The 20916-nt window shown below is 45.3% G+C and overlaps 2 protein-coding genes across 2 annotated transcripts; one reads left to right on the top strand and one right to left on the bottom strand.

Moving 5' to 3' along the window:
* Nucleotides 1-160: 160 nt before the first annotated feature.
* Nucleotides 161-10612, top strand: BCS1L (BCS1 ubiquinol-cytochrome c reductase complex chaperone). Its single transcript, XM_028742024.2, has 8 exons — nucleotides 161-282; nucleotides 2463-2839; nucleotides 2987-3126; nucleotides 3743-3937; nucleotides 5356-5419; nucleotides 5626-5795; nucleotides 8079-8196; nucleotides 10144-10612. The coding sequence occupies exons 2-8, from the start codon at nucleotides 2520-2522 to the stop codon at nucleotides 10394-10396; spliced, it is 1260 nt and encodes a 419-aa protein (XP_028597857.2). The 5' UTR covers nucleotides 161-282; nucleotides 2463-2519; the 3' UTR covers nucleotides 10397-10612.
* Nucleotides 10613-10924: 312 nt separating this feature from the next.
* On the bottom strand, nucleotides 10925-18093 carry LOC114584460 (olfactomedin-like). The gene is made up of 6 exons (XM_077923414.1): nucleotides 18065-18093; nucleotides 17078-17285; nucleotides 15926-16135; nucleotides 13560-13731; nucleotides 12335-12355; nucleotides 10925-11961 (listed from the first exon to the last, which is right to left on the bottom strand). The coding sequence occupies exons 1-6, from the start codon at nucleotides 18091-18093 to the stop codon at nucleotides 11060-11062; spliced, it is 1542 nt and encodes a 513-aa protein (XP_077779540.1). The 3' UTR covers nucleotides 10925-11059.
* Between the last annotated feature and the right edge of the window lie 2823 nt (nucleotides 18094-20916).

Here is a 20916-nt window from a genome sequence, read left to right as displayed (position 1 = left end):
GTCAAGAATTGCACACTACCCTTATCGTTACTTCTGATTTAGGATCGAATTCTCGTTCCTGCTGTAAGATATACAGAGGATTCACCCCGAAGATGTCAAAACGTCTGTCATTATGCATTTATAGAGAATCATCATCAAAAGATATTTATGCTAATATACATTTATAACTTTGTTAGCATTTTCATATCTCTATATCTAAGGGGACGATAGAGTAGAGAAAAGAATTGTTTCCGGTCAAAAGAACCATAGAGAAAAGCAAGGCAAGAGAGGCGCTATCCGGAGGTGAGGTCTATTGGGGAGGCGAACTTTAATGCGTGGAGAGCGTGTTCCATAGTCCATGTCTGCGGGTGTTGTTCCTTTATGCCGGGCGTGTGGAAGGGGGCACGAAGGAGAGGACCCTCTTGATGCTATGGGGGCGATTAAGTGCTGCGAGAGAAAAGGGTGGCGGGTTCAGACGATTCTCCTTTCGAGACAGGAAATTCAGCCTGAGACCCTGCATCATTTCAGCCGGGACTCAATGGGACTTAACCCCATAGAGAGGTTTCCTCCTCAGCATCGCACCCCTTTTAAAAGTGTGGAGAAAAGTATTATAAATCTTCCTATCTCTAGTCGTGGTAGGCAAATGTTTCCAGACCAGCAACCAACATTTGGGCTGTGGCTGACTTTCCAAAAAGACACACACACAAGTAATGAAATTGTTCAGAGAGCATCTTTTCAGTTTCTACTTTCCACAAATGCTATTGGAAATAAACATCAAGCTCCACAGAGCAGACAAAATGCTAACTCACAAACAGAAGAAATTCAAAGTGATTATGAGCTGCAAAACATGGTTGATCTACTATTTGGCGCCCATGTATTTGGCACAGTAACTAGTTGCTGAGTTATGTTTCTCAAATACCGGTAGCTAGCTTTCTGGGTCACACAAAAAGCTACTTTTGAGTGACCTTTCAAAATTTGATTGTGGTAGCATGGGGAGGGGGTCTGCCCAAGAAATCAAAAACTTCATTGGGCATGCCTAAGCATTTGAGCTAGAAAAGGGCAGTCCAAATTGAGCAACTTCCCTATGATAAAGAACTACAATGGTGGGGGTGGGGGGAAATGTTAGTTCAGGAAAAAAACAGGTAAAGGGGACCATGTTATATAAAATTATGCATGATGTGGAGAAAGCAGATAGAATTCCTGGTTAAGAAGACTTCTTCCCCATTCAGTTCAATTCAAAGTATAAAGTGTTTATTGTGTTTAAGATAAGTATAAACACCCTAGCTACATAAACTTTTAAGAGATGCTGGTACATCATGAACTATTCTACTACACAGTCAAATCTCAGTTCCCAAACACTTCCGTTATCATATGTTTTACCTTCCAAATGCTGAAAACCTGAAAGTAAATGCTCTGGTTTTTGAACGTTTTTCGGAACCCAAACATCTGACACGGCTTCCGCTCAAGTGCAAGAAGCTCTTGCAACCAATCAGAAGCCACACCTCGGTTATCGAACGTTTCGGAAGTTGAACGGTCTTCCAGAATGGATTATGTTCGACAACCAAGCTTTGACTAATTAGAAGTAAAACTTTACCACGCTAGCTCTGTCTCCGCCACTTCCCACAATGTGGAATGAAAACATACACCATCATGTAACATAAAACAATCCCATGACTGCAAGCACAGAGCAAGAATCCTAACAAGCTCAGCATGCTATACGGAACCACACAGCATGTAACCTTCAGCTTCTCTGCTGGTACCTTGCACTGAGCAAAGCCTCTTCTCAGTGAATACCTCATACTCCTGCCAATGCTGCTGCAGCCTTGGCTTTATACCCATCTTTGCACATACACACATTAGACAAAGAGAAGATGAATGAGTGACGCTCCAGGCATTTAGCCTTCGACTATTTTAAGCCACCCAGTGAAGCCGGTGTGCTAACTTAACAGAATGGGGAATGGGCTGCTGAAGACACGGCCCAAGCACAGAGTGCAATTTCACCAATTTTTCCAGATTACACCAACAAAAGCAAGCTAGTGAATATCCAGTTTTCTTTACACAAGCCAAAATGGCGGCAGCCTTGCTTTGCAATCTTTCAAACTACTATAGAGAAGGAAGCTGAATTTGTGAGTATGTATGCATAATTACTTGTATTCTGGTTTTCCAGTGGGGAGGGATCTGCCAGGGTATTTATTTTGCTAAAATAAGGTAGCATGAAAGAGGCTAAAGCAGGTGTGGTGAGACTTTGGCTCTCCAGATGTTGCTGAACTCCAACTCCCATCAGCCCCAGCAAGCATAGCCAATGGCCAGGGAAGGTGTTGTAGTTCAGCAACATCTGGAGGGTCAAAGTTCCCCACACCTGGGTTAAAGAGAATTTGTCAATAAAGCTTGTCTTCTGGTAACCAATATATTTGCCACCCGTAACTTCATAATTAATTTGTTGGTTTTTTCTCTTCCTCTCCATGTGTTGTTATGGTGTTTAGAAGAAATGCTGCTGGGAATGGCTCTTTAGCACTGGAGTTATTTCCCCACCCACAACAATGCCCTTTCCTGACTTTGTCTCGGCCCTGAAGGACAATCCATACTTCGGAGCAGGCTTTGGCCTGGTGGGTGTAGGTACAGCCTTGGCCCTGGCCCGTAAAGGGGTACAGCTTGGCTTGGTGGCTTTCAGGCGGCATTGTATGATCACCCTAGAGGTGCCAAGCAAGGACAAGAGTTACCACTGGCTGCTGAGCTGGATCTCTCACCATGCAAAGCACACCCAGCACCTGAGCGTGGAGACCTCATACCTGCAGCATGAGAGTGGCCGTATCAGTACCAAGTTTGACTTTATCCCCAGCCCTGGGAACCATTTCATTTGGTAAGTGAGGCCATGGAATGTCTTTGGGATGGACAGAAGTATTGCAGGGCTAATAAGGAAGTGGTGGTCATGAATATTGCATGCTTGCTCGTCCAGTTGTCTCCCCACCACCAGTTCCTGTTCACATGTTCCCTGCTCTGCTTCCAGGTATAAAAGGAAGTGGATCCGCATTGAACGGAACCGGGAGAAACAAATGATTGACCTGCATACGGGCACCCCCTGGGAATCTGTCACCTTCACAGCAATCGGTAGCAACCGAGAAGTTTTCTTCAACATCCTGCAGGAAGGTACAATAGCTCTCCTTGGTTGTAGGCTGGCAAGGGTGGGTAATACATTTAATGATGATGTTGGTGCTAGGGATGAATAGATCAGACTATTTCTGGACCCAGGCTTGTTTTACATGTGTTCTTTAGTAAGTCCATTCCATCCTGTTTCTGCATTAATCTGCAATTTAAAAAAATAAATATGCAAAAAATTGTGTTTAAATACATACCTAAATATATTTTTATGAAGCAGCTATAATTGTAGCTCATTGTATGCACTTCTAAATGTATTTTATTCCAAATTATGCATTTTTCATGCCGTTGGGCATTTTTTGAACTGAAAACTGTATTTCAAAATTTAGAGAAGGCCAAAATCTGATGACTAGTTATGTTCTGTTCTGCACCTAATTCCAGGAGGTACAAATTATATCACTCTGCATCAGAATTCACAGAACTCCAGTTCCTTAAGTACCCCTACTTAGAGCTGGGGCTGCCCTCCAAACTGACACATTCTCTTTGGTGATGCTTCCTTGCTTCTTTGTTATATTTAGCAGACAGGCGATTTCCCTCTTCCTCCTTCCCATCTGTATCCAGATGTGCAGTTAGCTCCCTTTCCTCAGCTTTGTTCCTTTCTCTGCAGCCAAAGAATTGGCTCTGAGGCAGCAAGAAGGAAAGACGGTCATGTACACAGCCATGGGGGCTGAATGGCGGCCATTTGGTTTCCCACGACGTCGGCGTCCACTCACCTCTGTAGTGCTTGAGAAAGGAGTGTCCGAGAGAATTGTGCAGGATGTGCAAGAGTTCACTGGTAACCCCAAGTGGTACATTGATCGAGGTGAGTTTACTTTTCAGGGAGCGACATTCAGATACCCTCACAACCTGAGCTTTTCCTTTATGAGCTAAATTAAGGCAGGTGGAATGCCACTTACAGAGCCAGCATATCCCATTATTTAGCCCAGATTATCATTCTCAATGTCCTCTGCTATTGTGCCCAAAGGCATCTCTGCTGCCTTCTGCATCCCTGTCATTTCCAACCTGCCTGCACCTTCTTCCTGCTTTGGACTCCCAACTGTGCTGATGTCTCTCTGTTCTTATGAGTGCAGCGGGACCTCTCTCTTCTTATGAGTTGTCAGGGAATGGGAGGCAGAGAAGGGGGAGAGAATGGGAACGTATCGAGACAAACCTCCATTAATTAGTAGCTGTTCTTCCTCGGACGAGGAAGGTGACGACAGGCTGTCAGGAGGCAATGAATCTGAGAGGGGGGAGGCACTTCTGGGGCCAAGCCACTCTCGTAAGAGAGGAAGGAGGGGGGTTGGGCTTAGGAGGTGGTTATGCTGGGGAAAACTGAAAGCAACTTTAGTCGAGGCAACTGACTTGCCATGACCGGAACGGACTTTCAAAGCTGATTGTACATAGCACGAAAGAAGCAAAAAATCTTGTAAATATGGCTGGATTCCCGGACTCTTATCTCCACTAGCACTCACAACTCATCTCTGACATGAGTACAGTGGTGCCTCGCAAGACGAAATTGATCCGTTCCGCGAGTCTCTTCGTCTTGCGGTTTTTTCGTCTTGTGAAGCACGGCTATTAGCGGCTTAGCGGCTATTAACGGCTTAGCGGCTATTAACGGCTTAGCGGCTTTAAGAAAAAGGAAACAAACTCGCAATAACTCGCAAGACGTTTCGTCTTGTGAAGCAAGCCCATAGGGAAATTTGTCTTGCGGAACGACTCAAAAAACGGAAAACCCTTTCGTCTAGCGAGTTTTTCGTCTTGCGAGGCATTCGTCTTGCGGGGCACCACTGTATAGTGGGAAGCCTCTTCTAACCTCATTGCTGTCTCTACAACAGCCCCTGCATAGTCCCAGGCCTTGAGAATTAGGAACTATCCCTTACTTTCCTACGAGAGAGACTGTCCTTGCTCATCTCTGCACAGCCAAGTACTGATAAACCAAATGTTTACTAAGTTTCTGGCATTTGCCACAATACTTTGTATCAACTCTTTGCCAAGTTGGTTAAAGTAGTGCTTTTGTTCAGGATGCCCTAAACCTTTAGGGTGGCAGGAAATTGGGTACTCTGTCAGGGCCCTGTGCAATATATTTCTTTCTCAGCAACTGGAATTGGCCACTATGGGGTGAGCTCAAGGCATCATCGATCAGCTCATTCTTATTCTCGGGTGTGAGATGGTAGCTCAGATTTCAAAAGAAGTTGGAATAGGCTAAGTTTTCTGCCTTTTGACTAGCCTCTTTGTCTGTAGGAATCCCCTATCGGAGAGGATACCTGCTGTACGGGCCCCCAGGTTGTGGAAAGAGCAGTTTCATGTGAGTACCATGTCCTCAGCTTTCCTTCCCCAAAAAACCCTTTTCTCAAAGGATTTGCCCATGGATACAGTCTCTGAGGGTACCTCCCTGGGCACTTGTGTAGCTCCTGGTCAGGAATCACTCCCCTACAGCTTACCCTGCTTATCTTTGCACAAGGTGTTGTCACAGTTTTCTTCAGCAGAAACATTGTCCTCTGTCTATCACAGCACAGCCCTTGCTGGAGAACTTGAGTACAGCATCTGTCTCCTGAGCCTGAGCGACCGCAGCCTCTCTGATGATCGTCTTAACCACCTCCTGAGTGTAGCTCCTCAACAGAGCATCATCCTCCTGGAGGACGTGGATGCTGCTTTCGTCAGCCGGGATCTTGCTGCCGAAAGTGAGTGACAGGCAGATGGCGCCTCCCCACTCTTTTGTTCCAGGCTGCCCTTTTCTGCTGCCTCTGACTGAGCTGGGCCCAAGCGTTCATCACCCCTGTGTTGTAACTCTGTGGAGGCATCCTGATTAAGTGCTGCACCGCAGCAACTTTCCCAAGCTAGTTGTTCATTCAGAGTGGGGGGAATGAGAGCTGAATAGTACCGTATTTTTCGCACCATAGGGCGCACCGGACCATAGGGCGCACCCAGTTTTTAGGGGGGGAAATCAAGAAAAAAATCTCCCCCCCCCCAGCCCCAAAGAGCAGCGTACAGGGTGCGCACAACCTCTCCCTGCCGGAGGGGTTGCGAGCAGCTATGGAAGAAGCCAAGGCAGCAAGCGGGATGGATCCCGCTCGCTGTTTTGCCTTCCCCTTTAGCCCCGCGCAGCCTCTCCTTGCGGAGGGGTTGCGCGCGGCTATGGAAGAAGGCAAGGCAGCGAGCGGGATGGATCCCGCTCGCTGTTTTGCCTTCCCCTTTAGCCCCGCGCAGCCTCTCCTTGCGGAGGGGTTGCGCGCGGCTATGGAAGAAGGCAAGGCAGCGAGCGGGATGGATCCCGCTCGCTGTTTTGCCTTCCCCTTTAGCCCCGCGCAGCCTCTCCTTGCGGAGGGGTTGCGCGCGGCTATGGAAGAAGGCAAGGCAGCGAGCGGGATGGATCCCGCTCGCTGTTTTGCCTTCCCCTTTAGCCCCGCGCAGCCTCTCCTTGCCGGGAGATGCTGCGCAGGGCTTTCCTGGCTTTTCTGGGAGGTGGGGGAATTCCCCCACCTCCCGCAAAACCGGCAGAAGCCGCGCGCACTTTAAAAGGGCTGCACGGCTTCTTCTGGCTTTCCTGGGAGGTGGGGGGATTCCCTCACCTCTCGCAAAAGCCCGCAGAAGCCGTGAGCTCTTTAAAGGGGCTGCGCGGCTTCTCCTGGCTTTTCTGGGAGGTGGGGGAATTCCCCCACCTCCCGCAAAACCGGCAGAAGCCGCGTGCACTTTAAAAGGGCTGCACGGCTTCTCCTGGCTTTCCTGGGAGGTGGGAGAAGGGACTGATGCGGCCAGTCAGTCCCTTCTCCCTCCTGTGGAAAAGCCCGCAAGAGCGCACAGAGCTTGTGTGCGGCTCTTGGGGGCTTTTCCCGCCTGCCTCCCCCCTGCATTCGCTCCATAGGACTAACACACATTTTCCCTTGCTTTTTAGGAGGGAAAAAGTGCGTCCTATGGTGCGAAAAATACGGTAGCTCCTTCCTCCAAGCTGCAATTTGCAATGGGATTCGGGTTGGTGACCTGGTACTGACAAAGAGGGGTCAATGACTCAGGACACCAATGCCTTTTGGAAAATGTCTTCCCTTAAAAACCTACCCAGACCCTTCATTTTTTGATCCTCTACTGGTGTCCACTCTGAGGGAGGTCTGGAGTGTGGTGACAAGGAAGAGCGTGTTCCAGTCAGGGCTCCCCACTTGTGGAATGCTCTTCACAGTGGGGTCCTCTTGGGGCTATCATTAAAATTCTTTTGGCACCAGGTAAAAACTTAACTCAGGTATTTGACAGATGGTGGTGATGATTTGCTGGATGGTATGCTTTGCTGCCATGTTTTTCCCCCGGCTGCTTTACTGTGTCTGTTCTCTGGATTTTGGTACAGTTTCTTTTTAAATGCAATGTATTGCTCTCTTTTCTTCTTATTGAGTGGTTTTTTTGTTTTTGTTTTTGCTTTATGTCTTTAAAACTTTGTGAGTTACTTCGATACTTTTTACGTAGCAAGCTACCAATAGATTGAATAAATATAATGATAAATAATTATCTGCAGGCTTTAATGTGACACCTATTCCAATTCAGTTATCCATATACAAAGAGAGACTTGAAACAAGACAGGCTCTTGGGGACAAGTTTACAGTTTTTGCACTGTGGAAGAGATTCGCCAGCAGAGATCCTAGAGGCACTTCTTTTTGCCAGCCTTCTTTGGACATAGGATCCTGACTGTTTATTGTCCTGCTTTCTATCGACTTGCATTTTGCCACCAGGTGGCATGATTTTCTCTGACCCCTTCATGTATCTATTTGGACAGCAGGGTGTCAGGAACATTTTGCAAGCCACTGCACATCAGGCAGGGAACATAAAGCTGGTACTACTGTGACATAAGACCACAACAGTGGGATTGTTGCCCTTCCCCTGGAAGGCTATAAACCTAGACAGAATTTGGGCAGCCCTTGGTCACAACTGTACCTATAGTGTCTCCCTCTGAGCTGTCTCTGTGCCGCTGTGTTTCCCTCTAGACCCCAGCGCATACCAAGGCATGGGACGCCTGACTTTCAGTGGCCTTCTCAACGCGTTGGATGGTGTGGCTTCCTCCGAAGCAAGGATTGTATTCATGACCACCAATCATGTGGACAGGTCAGAAGCGTTGCACAGAAAATGGGGCAGATAGAGAGGTTGTTAGCTGCAGAAGATAACCTTTTGCTTGGGAAGGATCATTTAATGGCACCCAAGGAAGGTAGTGGCTGATAGGCTGGAGTCTACAGTGGTTTAGGATTCTACGTTCCTCCAGCAGCTAAATCAAAACTGTTGTAACAGAAGCAGGAAGGGGAAAGGGGGAGGGGGAGGAGACAATGTAGCAACAACTGACATTCCCATAGAGAAATTCCTTCATCACCTTCCCCTCACAACATGAAGTCCCACACTGGTGACACATTGAAACCACCAGCCGGCATGTGGTGAGGACACTAACACCATGATAACCTCGCCCAACCCATTCCACTCAACCCTCTCACATTCGGTGCCAAAGCATGCCACGAGGAGAAGCTAGGTATCCCCTGAGGCAGGTTTTTGAATCCCTCGGTAGCCCAAACGCAGACAGGAGCAGGACTGTTGTTTTGCCAGGGAAACAGCTACACACACACACACACACACACACACACACACACACGAAGGACCAGTATTCCAGCAAATCAGCCTACTTCACCGCTCAGTGGCTGGGAGGAAGCCTGCAAATGGAGTCCCTTTGGTGGTAGGCCACTTCGATCCAAAGGGTTCACTTCCCTTGGTGGGACCAAGGATTCCTCAAGTAACACAGTGCCTAAGATGTCTCCATTGGTGTTTTTGAGGTGAGGACAAGCTAGGGGTGGAGGAGAGTTTTGTTTTGTTTGCATTTTCAAGCAAGCTAGCCAAATTTGTACCTCCCAAACGAATTCACAATTATCCTTCAGCTTCCCCACTCCCCCAAATTTTGCAATACTGTCCTTGGTTCCCAAAATGCATTAAGATTTATTATTATTTTTAGGAGGAAATGCATTTAGAGATGCATACCCTGCGATAAATACTATTTAAATATGCATTTATAATAAAATGCATTTTTAAATACGAATTTTTGTATGGATTTTTTAAATAAAAAAAATACAGATCTTAAAGTGGAAAAGCAACAGAGGAGACTTAACACCTGTAACACTTTGGACATGGACCCCAAATAAACTGATCCGTCCATCCCTAGCTCACACAAGGCAACTCCATGAGCTTCCTTGTAACTCAGTCAAGAAGGAGATTGCAGTGAGTAACAGAGGAGGGCAGTTTGTGTCCCAGCCCTTGGAAGTGCTGTCTTTATGAGGCAAAGTCTGCCTTTCTGGGGACCAGCTGGTAACTATTTTAAGTATAAAAAGGAGGAAGGCGGCAGGAATGAAGACACACTTCCTGTTCCAGAAGATGATACTATAGGAGAAGACGGAAGAGAATCTTATCTTGGGGCTCTTGTAGTCTCCAAGACCTGTGACACATCCTCTCCCACAAGCACAGGACTCTGCCAGCCATGTAGCCTGGTGCTGAAGGAGTCATGTGTAGGGTAGAAGAGCAAATGCTCAGCAGACAGGGTCAGCCAGTTAAAACTGGCTGGGTAAGGTTTTGGGTAACGCTGGGGTCATGCTTGTTAGGGAGTGGTCTGGGGTATATATACATATGGACTTCTGCCTCCTTTGGTCATGCTGGTTTCCAGCATTTAACACAGAAGCTGAAGATCTGGTTCTGTCCTTGTTTACTGTTCCTGGTTCCATGCAGGCTCCTCTGAGATTGTAGGAGGGGATGGGTAACTTGGCAGGTATGGAGAAAGAGGTGCATGATGGGTGAGTGCAGCAAGACGTGGGTGCAGTTAAATCACAAGGCACTGTTACTTTATATTCTTTTAGAGAGTAGCTCAAAAAAATAAAGGGGAGAGAAGATTCCCCTAGCCCTGTATCTTCTTGGGGTTGGAGAGAGAACAAGGAGGTGATACCCCAAGTGAGAGGAGCATAGAGAACCATATTTCCCACCTGAGCATTTGCTGAGCCTCATTTGTCTTCTCCTCTTTACCTGCAGGCTCGATCCAGCCCTAGTTCGCCCTGGCCGGGTGGACCTGAAGCAGTATGTGGGGTACTGCTCAGAGTGGCAGCTCGGGCGCATGTTCCAGAGGTTCTACCCAGACCAGCCAGCAGCTGCGGCCGAGGAGTTTGCCAAACAGGCCGTGTCTGCCTCTGATCAGATCAGTGCCGCGCAAGTCCAAGGCCACTTCATGCTATACAAGGCGGATCCGGACGCAGCCCTTAAGAACGTGCAAGCTCTTATATCCTGACGTTGAACAAACCCCGAGACCGCTTTGCATATGGCTTCCCCAGGAAAAGGGTTGTTTGCATGCATGGATTTGTTTAGGCGGGATGAGATAATCATGAGGATGATGCCATCCACATGTCCACCTCAGTGAGGCCACCTTTTTGTAAAGAAAATAAAGAGCGACCCAACATAACTCCTACAATGCAACTCTTGAAAATGAATAAATGTGAAGCTCAGGTGTTGTGGAACTTATGTCCTCCAGATGGCAAATGTTAACACCTGAGGAGAGGCCCAAAAGGTGTCATAACTAGGCGGAGGGGACAGACACACACAAACACAACACACGCAAGGTGATTTCAGGGTGTATGTCTGCTGTTTATGAACTCCTAGTTACTCAGTGGCATGATCTATAGCAGATTCCACACCAAAGCCCTAATCCTGTTACTGCCAGAATCATTTGGTGCGAGGGAAAGGCAGTGGAGGTTCAATGGTGAGAGCAGCCAACCCTGTGACATGTTCTCTTCACACAGGTAGACACTTGACTGCACTGTGAAGAAAAGGGCTTGTTTAATTATACCCTTTAAAGATAGAATCTGTCTGCTGGCCTTACAATCAAGACTTTTACCATTTAAAATATGTATTTGCCAATAGGTAAATGTTGTGCGTGCCTGGCCTTGTTTCTCTTTCAGGCTATGGCAAAGTCTCGTGAGCTGAAGTGGTTTTTACTGACCATCGCAAAAGTATCTGGCTCTTTCACACTGACCACGCTCCTCTTTTGGAACAGGGGTACGCGTCGGAATATCACATCATAACTGACCAGGTAGCCATCATTGTACATGTATAGCTTGTGATCATTGGGGTTGTAGCTTATGCTTTGCGGTGTGCCTGTGAGCTTTTCCAGGATGATGTCCATAGAGCCTTCTGTGGCTGTGTTAGTGTCATATTTGTAAAAGCTCTTCTCCTTGTGTTCACTCACCCGCATCAAGGAATACATCACCCCACAGATCATGAAGGTACCAGTTGCCTTAGGCTTGTACAGTGAGGTTTGCCATGACTTGACTATTGTCAGAGTATTGGGATCCAGCTGCCCAATCATTATTTTCCCCTTGTTTTTTTCCGTGGAGTAAATGAGCCACAGTCCATTCTCATCCCCGGAGAAATCAAAGTCATGCCAATTGATTCCGCTATAAGAGTACCAGTTGTTGAACACGGCGTCTTCGACGGTCTTGCGGTGGACCTTACTGGTTGCCACATCCAGCTTGCACAGGTTCCTGGAGTTGTAGCAGTTGTAATAGAAGCTGCCGTTGTACAAAATAGTTCCGCTTCCCTGCCCACAGTTGATGTAGTTCCAGGTGAACCCAACAAATTGAGAAAGGCTTTTCTCTATTTGGCTTTTGTAGAACAGCAGGTCGGAATAGTTGTAGATGCAGTAGGTTTCCAACAAACGCTCGTCTGTGTTGAGCGGGGCAACCCAGTATGCGTCAGGAGTCTTGTTTCCAACAGCAAAGTCCTTTCCCCAAGCTCCGAATTTGTAGCTTAAACCTCGCCAGTTGAGTTTCACTATAAGTGGCTTGCTAACGTTTATCAGACAGGGACGCGGGTGGCGCTGTGGGTAAAAGCCTCAGTGCCTAGAACTTACCAATCGAAAGGTCGGCGGTTCGAATCCCCACGGCGGGGTGCACTCCAGTTGCTCGGTCCCAGCGCCTGCCAACCTAGCAGTTCGAAAGCACCCCCGGGTGCAAGTAGATAAATAGGGACCGCTTACTAGCAGGAAGGTAAACGGCGTTTCCGTGTGCTGCGCTGGCTCGCCAGATGCAGCTTGTCACGCTGGCCACGTGACCCGGAAGTGTCTCCGGACAGCGCTGGCCCCCGGCCTCTTGAGTGAGATGGGCGCAAAACCCTAGAGTCTGTCAAGACTGGCCCATACGGGCAGGGGTACCTTTACCTTTAACGTTTATCAACACCTTGTTGTCGCAGTTACCTGCCAGGGAATAGAAAGGGAATTACTTTTGTTTGTGGCTCCTCTTGACAAGTTTTTCTCCGCCTTCAAACTGCTCTGAGGTTTTTTTTTGTGTTTTTTTTTGGTTTTTTTAATAATCAAGAGGTGCATAAATTTTACAAGATAAGTAACTAAATCATCTTTGTTTTCTGTGACCATGTTAGGCATTCTGCTGGTTTCAAAAGCTCTGCCAAGTTTTATCCCACTGCGTTTAGAAAACGGGTCAGGCCCCCAAACCAGACTCCTCTGCCCTGCTGTGTTTTCTCTGCATAATGCTTCCCAATTCCTCCTCTGTACTGTCATTGATCAGCTGTTCATTACATGTTTGCCTTCCAAAATTCTCACTAAAGCAGGTGGTCATCATCCCTTTTGGGATCATTTGCAAACCTGAGAACTGCTGTGAGCACTAAGCACAAGCACATGCTACATTCTATTAGTAAGTGCAACAGAATGCTTCTTTCAAGTCTAATGTCAAATGGCGGGGGGACCCTGTGGCACCAGAAGGGCTCTGCAGGCCTCTTTATAATATAAAGAACTATTAAGTGGGAGGTAATCCAGTAATTATTAGGAAATTCCTTTTACCCTGATCTCTACCGGTACAGACTGAGAACTGATCTAGTGAAAGAGCTCAAAGCTTAAATGACGGTAAAATTTTCCTGGGTCAGGTGGTGCCTCAAATAGCTCGCTGAGGATGTGCTAGTTGTGAGAAGAAGCTGGATTAAGTTTGTGGGGTGACCAGACTGAAGCAAGCCTTCTCAGTGGTGGCTCCCCGTTTGTAGAGCGCTTTCCCCAGGGAGGCATGCCTGGTTGCGTTATCTGCCTTTAGGTCCCAGGCAAAAACATTTTTTTAATTCTCCTAGGCTTTTGGGCCTTCATTTGGGAGAGTACTTAACTATGTTTGTGGTGTCTTCTTCCACTCACATTTTTAGTGGGGCAGATTGACTTGGATCTGCTCTTTTATATACAATGAGCATTTTATGCCGTGATGTTATTCTTTTTCTTAGATTTTTTTTTTAATGGTGGTTTTTACAGCACAAGCTGCTTTCAGCCACCTTTGTGAAAAAAGCAACAAATAAATATTAATACTGGTGACGGTGATAATGGTGATGATAATGATGATAATGTAGCTTATAGACAAACCAATGTAAGGAGAAGTTCCAGCCCACAATCACACGGTAGGACTCACCAAACTCTGGAGTCCAGTTTCCAGAGGGAGAGAGGCCAGAATTGGGATTTGTAACAGAGTCTTCGCAATCGGCCAGTTGTTTCTTGAGAGTGGCTATTTCCCTATGTGTCAACAACACATTGTTCTCGTCAAACTTTTCTAGTTCCCACACAATACTGGAGACATTGGAGACCTGAAATATATTAGCACATGTTTAATTGAACAGCCCCAAGCAATTTTCTACTGCAGCGTCTCCCTGTGTGTTGTGGTGGTAGATGTGTTTGACAGCTTCATGAGTGATTGAATGAGAGAGGCTAAAGCATGCACAAACACACACACACACACACACAGAGAGAGAGAGAGAGAGAGAGAGAGAGAGAGAGAGAGAGATGATGTAACCAATTACCTCTCTTGTTATTGTATGGATTGAGCATGAGACTCTTAATCTCTGGGACATGAGTTCAAGCCCCACATTGGGCAAAAAGATCCTGCATTGCAGGAAGTTGGACTAAATGACTTTTGCGGTCCCTTCCAACTCTATAATTCTATGACCCAGAGACACTGACTGATTGTTCTTAATAGCTGGATCTTCTCCAAGGCTTCTGAATGGCTGGGAAATATCTCAAAGGTGCTAAGGGGGCATGCCTTTATTTCTCAAATCCTACCCCCCAGCTAAGCATCATACAATAAAGATGTACTATGTGTGAAAAGAACCTGCAGTTTTCACAAAAATTCAAAACCCTGAACAACTTGGGTCCAGGATATCTTAAGGCCTGCCTGAGCCCTTATATCTCAGCCCATCACTGAGATCAACCAGAGGCCCAATTGGCTTCAACCAGAAATTGGGCAGTTAGTGTCCTGAGAACTGTAGTTTACACCTCCCAGAGGGTTGGTGCTGACCTTTAAAGCCCTAAACGGCCTCGGTCCTGTATACCTGAAGGAGCATCTCCACCCCCATCGTTCAGCCCGGACACTGAGATCCAGCGCCGAGGGCCTTCTGGCGGTTCCCTCATTGCGAGAAGTGAGGCTACAGGGAACCAGACAGAGAGCCTTCTCGGTAGTGTCGCCCGCCCTGTGGAACGCCCTCCCATCAGATGTCAAAGAGATAAATAATTACCTGACATTCAGAAGACATCTTAAGGCAGCCCTGTTCAGGGAAGTTTTTAATATGTAACGCTGTACTGTTTTTAACACTGATTGGGAGCCACCCAGAGTGGCTGGGGAAACTCAGCCAGATGGGCGGGGTATAAATATTATTATTATTATTATTATTATTATTATTATTATTATTATTATTATTACTACAGTTCCCAGTACCTTTCACAAAACACATTTCCTAGGATTCTCTGGGGGAAGCCATGTGCTTCAAATGTATGGTGTGGATGTTGCCTAAGGGAATGCCCTTAGAATCCTCCTTGAGATCAGGAAACCTGCTAGTACTGGTTTTCCAATTGCAGGGAGGATCTACGATATGCTCAGCCACTGAGGTCCCCTTCCAGACCTCCTCATTCAATGTGTGTATGTCAGAGGAGGGGCAGTGGGGATGCTGTAGATGGAGATGTGAGTGCATGGCCCCAACTCCCCTCCCCTCCATGTGCTATTCTCACCCACTTTTGAAGAACATTTGAACAGGACTTAGGTGCATCTAGTCATTAAGTTTAGGGATGCATGAATATCTCACTGTTTGAATTCCAAAGGATTGCACTTTTGTGAGCTTAAGCTTTCTGCAAGAAGTCAGTGCAAGCACTTGCAAAAGGCTTGAAGGCACTTGTGTTCTGCACAGCCTCCCTCCTCACATCCCTGTCCTCAATTGCTAAGAAATCACCTTTGAGGCCAGGAAAGAGGATAGTGGTTGTGGCAGCAGGTGCTCAAAGAGCCTTGGCACAGCATCCTTTGGCTCAGGGATGGGCTTAGTGCTACTAAGTTAGTAGGACTACCAGTCCCCAAATCCCTGATGAAAATGATGCTTGGCTCCATCTTACATGCCTTGGAGCAGAGGTTTTTGCCTTTGCTCACAACATTCTTAATTACGGTAGGTCCATGAGCCATGGAATGTTGAAAGTATCTGGTTTTTTTAAAAAATAATAATGGGGAGAGGTAAGGAAGGAATAACCTCTTTTGAGACTTTATGCTAGTGGTAAACATTAAAATAGGCAAAGTTCTCATCCCATGTTTTCCTGCTCCCTGAAGCAGCTCTCTAGCCATGGAGTACTCAGCATTGCACAGAAATATTTTAAAAGTTTCCTTGAAGAGCCCCAAACAGCCCCCCAAATGCCCTTTCTAAAGCAGGTTTGAATCCTCTCAAACAGGAGCACCACTCTTGGTGTATTCAGTACAATGTGCAAGCACAATTCAAACTGCTGTGCTCCCAAACATTTTGTACCTACCTGTTCGGTTAAAGATGTAATGCCCACACCAGTTGCACTTAGAGCATTAGTCAGATCCCGAGCCCATCGCTTCGTATGATTAATTTTTTCTAGGAGGTCTTGATAAGTTTCTTCATCCTTGATACCTTCCATCTCAACCTGACGCACTGTTGCGGTTAATTTCTCCAAGGTACTATTAAATGATGCCAAGTCTGTCTGGAGTTTCATAGCCTAGAGAAATTTGCAGGACACACACTTAGCAGGATACTGAAAACATATTTCCACAAATCATGAACAACCATTTCATTACAATTGTTGCTTCCATGCTTGTCCTTTTCTCTGGAACAACCATTCTTTTATCACTCAGTTTTGAAGGTGTATCCAGACAATGAGTAGACTTCAACTTTGCACTTTCACAAACATTGGGCTGTGGAGACGGGAGAACTCGGAGCACTTCTGTGACTGACAAATTTAGTTTATAGTGGGTGGTGGTGGACTATTTTACCAAGGCTATCCAGTAACAGTGCTTTGGAGGAAGGGTTAACATGCCTTGAAAGATCTGTGAGCCACATTCTGTCACACACACGCCCCCCCCCCCCCGCCAGTACCATTCCCCTGTGTAGTGTTGCCAGCTGCTGGAAACAGTAATCCGTAAACAGACCCCTGTGTTGCAATATAGACAAGCTGAACAATATAACACAGCATGATGGCCAATAACAATGGCACTAAACACTATTTATAGACTAATACAAATGATCAGAAATCACAACCAAAGTCTCTAAATCTTCTTCACCAGTCGCGGTAGAATAATTCAAAAGTTTGATATATACATAATCTGTCACCAAATATCTCCAGAACAGAGTTTCTGGATAACCAATCTGTTTCGTTCAATGCTTCATCAGCCAATCTTGATCAATTCTTCATCAGCCAGACTTGTAAGAAATAATATGAGAAGGATGCAGTTCAATTTCTTAACAAGCCAATCTTACATGTAAGCAAATATAAACGCTGTAGAAAATATGCTCTGGATCAGTGCTCATATGATACTGTAGTCACTGATTGTGTTGTGTTATATTGTTTAGCTGCTGGAAACAGTCAGAACTAGACAGCATTAGTGATTCAAGGCAGGGAATAAATATTTGGCATACTATGTGCCGAAGTGTGCCCCCTTACCTTGCTCGCTTCTTCTTCATAAATAGTACTCAGGTTCTTATAAGCGTTTTCCAGGATAATCATCAGATGTGAAGGAAAAGTAGTGTCGGGGAGCTCTATGCTGCAGATACATTTATTGTCTTTGTCATCACTTGCTATTGGTCCATCGTGGAAGATGATCTGATCTGCAGCAACCTGGGATGATGGATGCAGAAAGGCAAATGGGATGCTTCATCGCTTGATTTAGCCCTTTCTCATAACCTGATAGTCAACTAAGGTCAGGATAGTTTCCTGAGAACAGCAACCTCCCCACCACATCCTTTAGCCAGCAAATGCTCCCCATTCAGCACTAGACTGAGCCTTCTACAGTGTGTTTTTTGGGCAAAGTCTCTTCCAACAGATTGTACTGAGTCTAGGTAGTTACCATTTGAAAGAATAAAGCTTCTACAATGGTACCTCGGGTTACATACGCTTCAGGTTGCATACACTTCAGGTTACAGACTCCGCTAACCCAGAAATAGTGCTTCAAGTTAAGAACTTTGCTTCAGGATCATAGAATTCTATGATTCTAGGATGAGAACAGAAATCGTGCTCCGGCGGCGCGGCAGCAGCAGGAGGCCCCGTTAGCTAAAGTGGTGTTTCAGGTTAAGAACAGTTTCAGGTTAAGTATGGACCTCCGGAACGAATTAAATACTTAACTTGAGGTACCACTGTAGTTTGTTTGGCCTATGAGCTGATTGCTCTCCTACAGCCTCAATCCACTCCTTTCAATCTATGCTTGCTGGTGATAAACCACGATCCCTTCACACTCTACTCTCCTGCCCTTCCCTTCCCACTGGAGTATATCCACTACACTTTTATATTCAAAGCACATTCTTTCCGTCAAAGAATTCTAGATACTGCAGTTTTTTTAAGGGTTGCTGGGAATCGTAACTCTGCAAGGAGTAAAGGACAGTGCCCAGAAGCAGAATATGCTTTAAAGGTATATATGCAGCTTAAGTAACTCACTTTAGTACTAAGTTCTGGTTGCGTCTCATGTGATTCCTGAACAAAAACATTGTTTCACAATATTGAATGAAATGCAAGAATCTCCAGACCCATGTCATGCCTCTTTATACCACTGTATAAATTATTTCCAAGTAGGAATTATTGCATTTAAAACCCTGTTTGATGTGTCAAAGCCAAAGGGAAATAATCATTTGTTTTCTCGTACGTCTTGGGCTTTTGGGGTGCTTCCAAAGGGTGTTTATTGTGGGATCGTAGAATTGTAGACTTGGAAGGGATTCCAAAGCTCATTTATTCCACCCCTGCTATGCAGGAATCACAGGTAAGTGTTCCTCATTCATGCACAGAATAATTTTCACAGCATCCCCAGTACATCAGCATCAGAATCCCATCAGGATTTAATATAAAATATCACTAAGATGGTTCCCCCACTTTTATTAGCAGGGGGTGCCTGGCACTGCCTGGGAATTTTTAGGAACCTGTTGTTGTTATTTTTAAACAGATAGTGTAATTTGTGAGTTTGGACATGTCACACCAAAAATTGGGTGAAGTCATGCCAAAGTCATGTTTTGGTCTGTCATCATGATTCAAGATGGTGACCAGGAAGCCTTTGTAGAGTGGGGGGAGCCAGGCATACCTGCCCCGGGCCTCAGAGAAGAGTTTGGATTTGATATCCCGCCTTTCACTCCCTTTAAGGAGTCTCAAAGCAGCTAACATTCTCCTTTCCCTTCCTCCCCCACAACAAACATTCTGTGAGGTGAGTGAGGCTGAGAGACTTCAGAGAAGTGTGACTGGCCCAAGGTCACCCAGCAGCTGCATGTGGAGGAGCGGAGACTCGAACCTGGTTCCCCAGATTACAAGACTACCGCTCACAGGAGTGCCTGGCGTGCTCTGGTCCATGGGGTCACGAAGAGTCAGACACGACTAAACGACTAAACAAAAACAAACAAGCACATATATATGTGTGCGCGCGCAGTAAGCTACGTATGCCGTAAACAGCACTGCCAGATCTCTAACGATTCCTGTCTGTTTGATCTGAGTTAATGGTTACAATGAGGTTCTCCATGCAGGCTGGGTTAGGACGTACTGTTAGTGCCATTGAGTGTTCTCCTTGAGGCGGGTGGTTCCACTTCTATTTATAGCAACAGCCAGGTGTGAAACAGCACTTGCTCTTCTTGCCAATGTTACAACAGCAAAACATGGAAAGGGGGAATTGTTCTTTCATACATTGGGGGGGTGGGGGTGGAGAGAGAAGATACTTGAGGTATTAGTTTTAACCCAGGGTGGGACAGTAACTCTAATATATCACAGACAAATAGGCGAAAGCATGGGAAAGACTAGGAAGGTTCAGGAAGAAACAGATCCTGCACTTCAGAAATTTTATAAAAGAAATTGCTGGATGTGGACATGATGGGGGAAAATGGGGTGGGTTTATGAAATGAGGGCTAAAGTCCTTAAAGGATCGAGAGCAATTGGTAAAAAGGAAGGCAGAACAATCAGGATCCGATAGAGTGCTAGAAGCCCCAATGGTGGAACATTATATACAGCAAAAACATATGGAGGAGGATTTTGTCTTCTTCATTATCTGGAAACCAAAAGTAGATTTAATATACCAGGAGAAATATTGATAGACTATTGTTACAACAGGAAGCACGATATATTCATTTGTTTGAAACGATGTCCCCCAAGGGCTTGAATGAACATCAAGACTACAGTTCTTTTCTTTGAAAAAACCACTATAGATGACCTTGGACTTTAAATCCCTTCTCTGTTTACACCTTTAAGAAGGGAGAGCCTATCCTCCTCCCCCACAGACACACATATAAGACAATGATCTCACTCCCTAATAGAAAACGCACAGAGAAACGCAAGAAAACTTGGATTCAATTATCTAAGGTGAGAAAACACTCATCTGTTGTCCGTTTTTCACAAATAATTTGACTGGAAATAATAACTCTTGTAAATTCTTATTTCTAGACGCAAGTCAAAAAAGAAACACAAAAGAATTATATGATATAGACTTCCAACAGATTTATAGTCCTCAAAAAACCGAGGTATGGAACCAAATATCATGATATGTGTTAATACACTTTAGTATGTATATACTTTATTATATTTATGATCTATGGTATTGAAGAATCTTGTTCTATTTTGACATATTATTTGATATTACCAGCTGAAGAAGGCGTTTACTCCGAAACAGGGCCCTGTCCTGGTCACCACTACTGAGTCGTACATCTGATTCACACTCCGGATACTCCTTTTTGGCCCTATTTGATTCTTTATTCTTTGTTCTGATTTTATATAATATGGACTCTTTTTGACTGCCATTGAGACTTGTATAAAACAATTGTTGTTTACTGGTATTTTATGTACCTTTATACTATATCACTCCATATTTGAAATTACATTATTTCTGCAATTAAACGTTGTATCTAAATTTACTATTACCTTAAAACTATCGTACTCACACGTTGTGTTTAAATTTACTATTAGCTTCAAACTGTTATTCTTAGCAGAATATACACGTTTTTCTTTTCAACTCTCGAGTAGGAACTATTCGTTGTATTGAAACTTGTGGCCAGAGTTCTTTGTATATCCATTTCAGTGTATTTTCAACAAGAACTCCAATTTCTTTAACGGTATTATAACCCTGTCCAGAAAATCCAATCAGGATCTAGATACTGTGTTACCCATGTTTTATATTCTATGTAGGCTACCATTCATTATTGTTCAGAAGTTTCAAGTGGTGCAAAATGAAGCAGCCTTTCTCCTTAGAAGAATAGTTTACAAAAAAGAAGAAGGAAAAAAAAAGAAAATGTGAATCCAACAGAAAGATGTCCAGATTAGAACCC

Source organism: Podarcis muralis, chromosome 1 (assembly GCF_964188315.1).
Source record: "Podarcis muralis chromosome 1, rPodMur119.hap1.1, whole genome shotgun sequence".
In the NCBI taxonomy this organism is placed as follows: Eukaryota; Metazoa; Chordata; class Lepidosauria; order Squamata; family Lacertidae; genus Podarcis; species Podarcis muralis.
The sequence above is the reverse complement of the archived record's forward strand: the minus strand, read 5'-3'. Positions and strand labels throughout refer to the sequence as shown.

Coding starts and splice junctions, on each gene's coding strand:
- BCS1L (XM_028742024.2), top strand. CDS start 2,520: ATGCCCTTTCCTGACTTTGTCTCGGCCCTGAAGGACAATCCATACTTC. Junction 2,840..2,986: donor CCTGGGAACCATTTCATTTG/GTAAGTGAGGCC, acceptor CTCTGCTTCCAG/GTATAAAAGGAAGTGGATCC. Junction 3,938..5,355: donor CAAGTGGTACATTGATCGAG/GTGAGTTTACTT, acceptor CTTTGTCTGTAG/GAATCCCCTATCGGAGAGGA.
- LOC114584460 (XM_077923414.1), bottom strand. CDS start 18,093: ATGAGACGCAACCAGAACTTAGTACTAAA. Junction 16,136..17,077: donor ATGAAGAAGAAGCGAGCAAG/GTAAGGGGGCAC, acceptor AAATTTCTCTAG/GCTATGAAACTCCAGACAGA. Junction 12,356..13,559: donor AAACTGGACTCCAGAGTTTG/GTGAGTCCTACC, acceptor ATTCCCTGGCAG/GTAACTGCGACAACAAGGTG.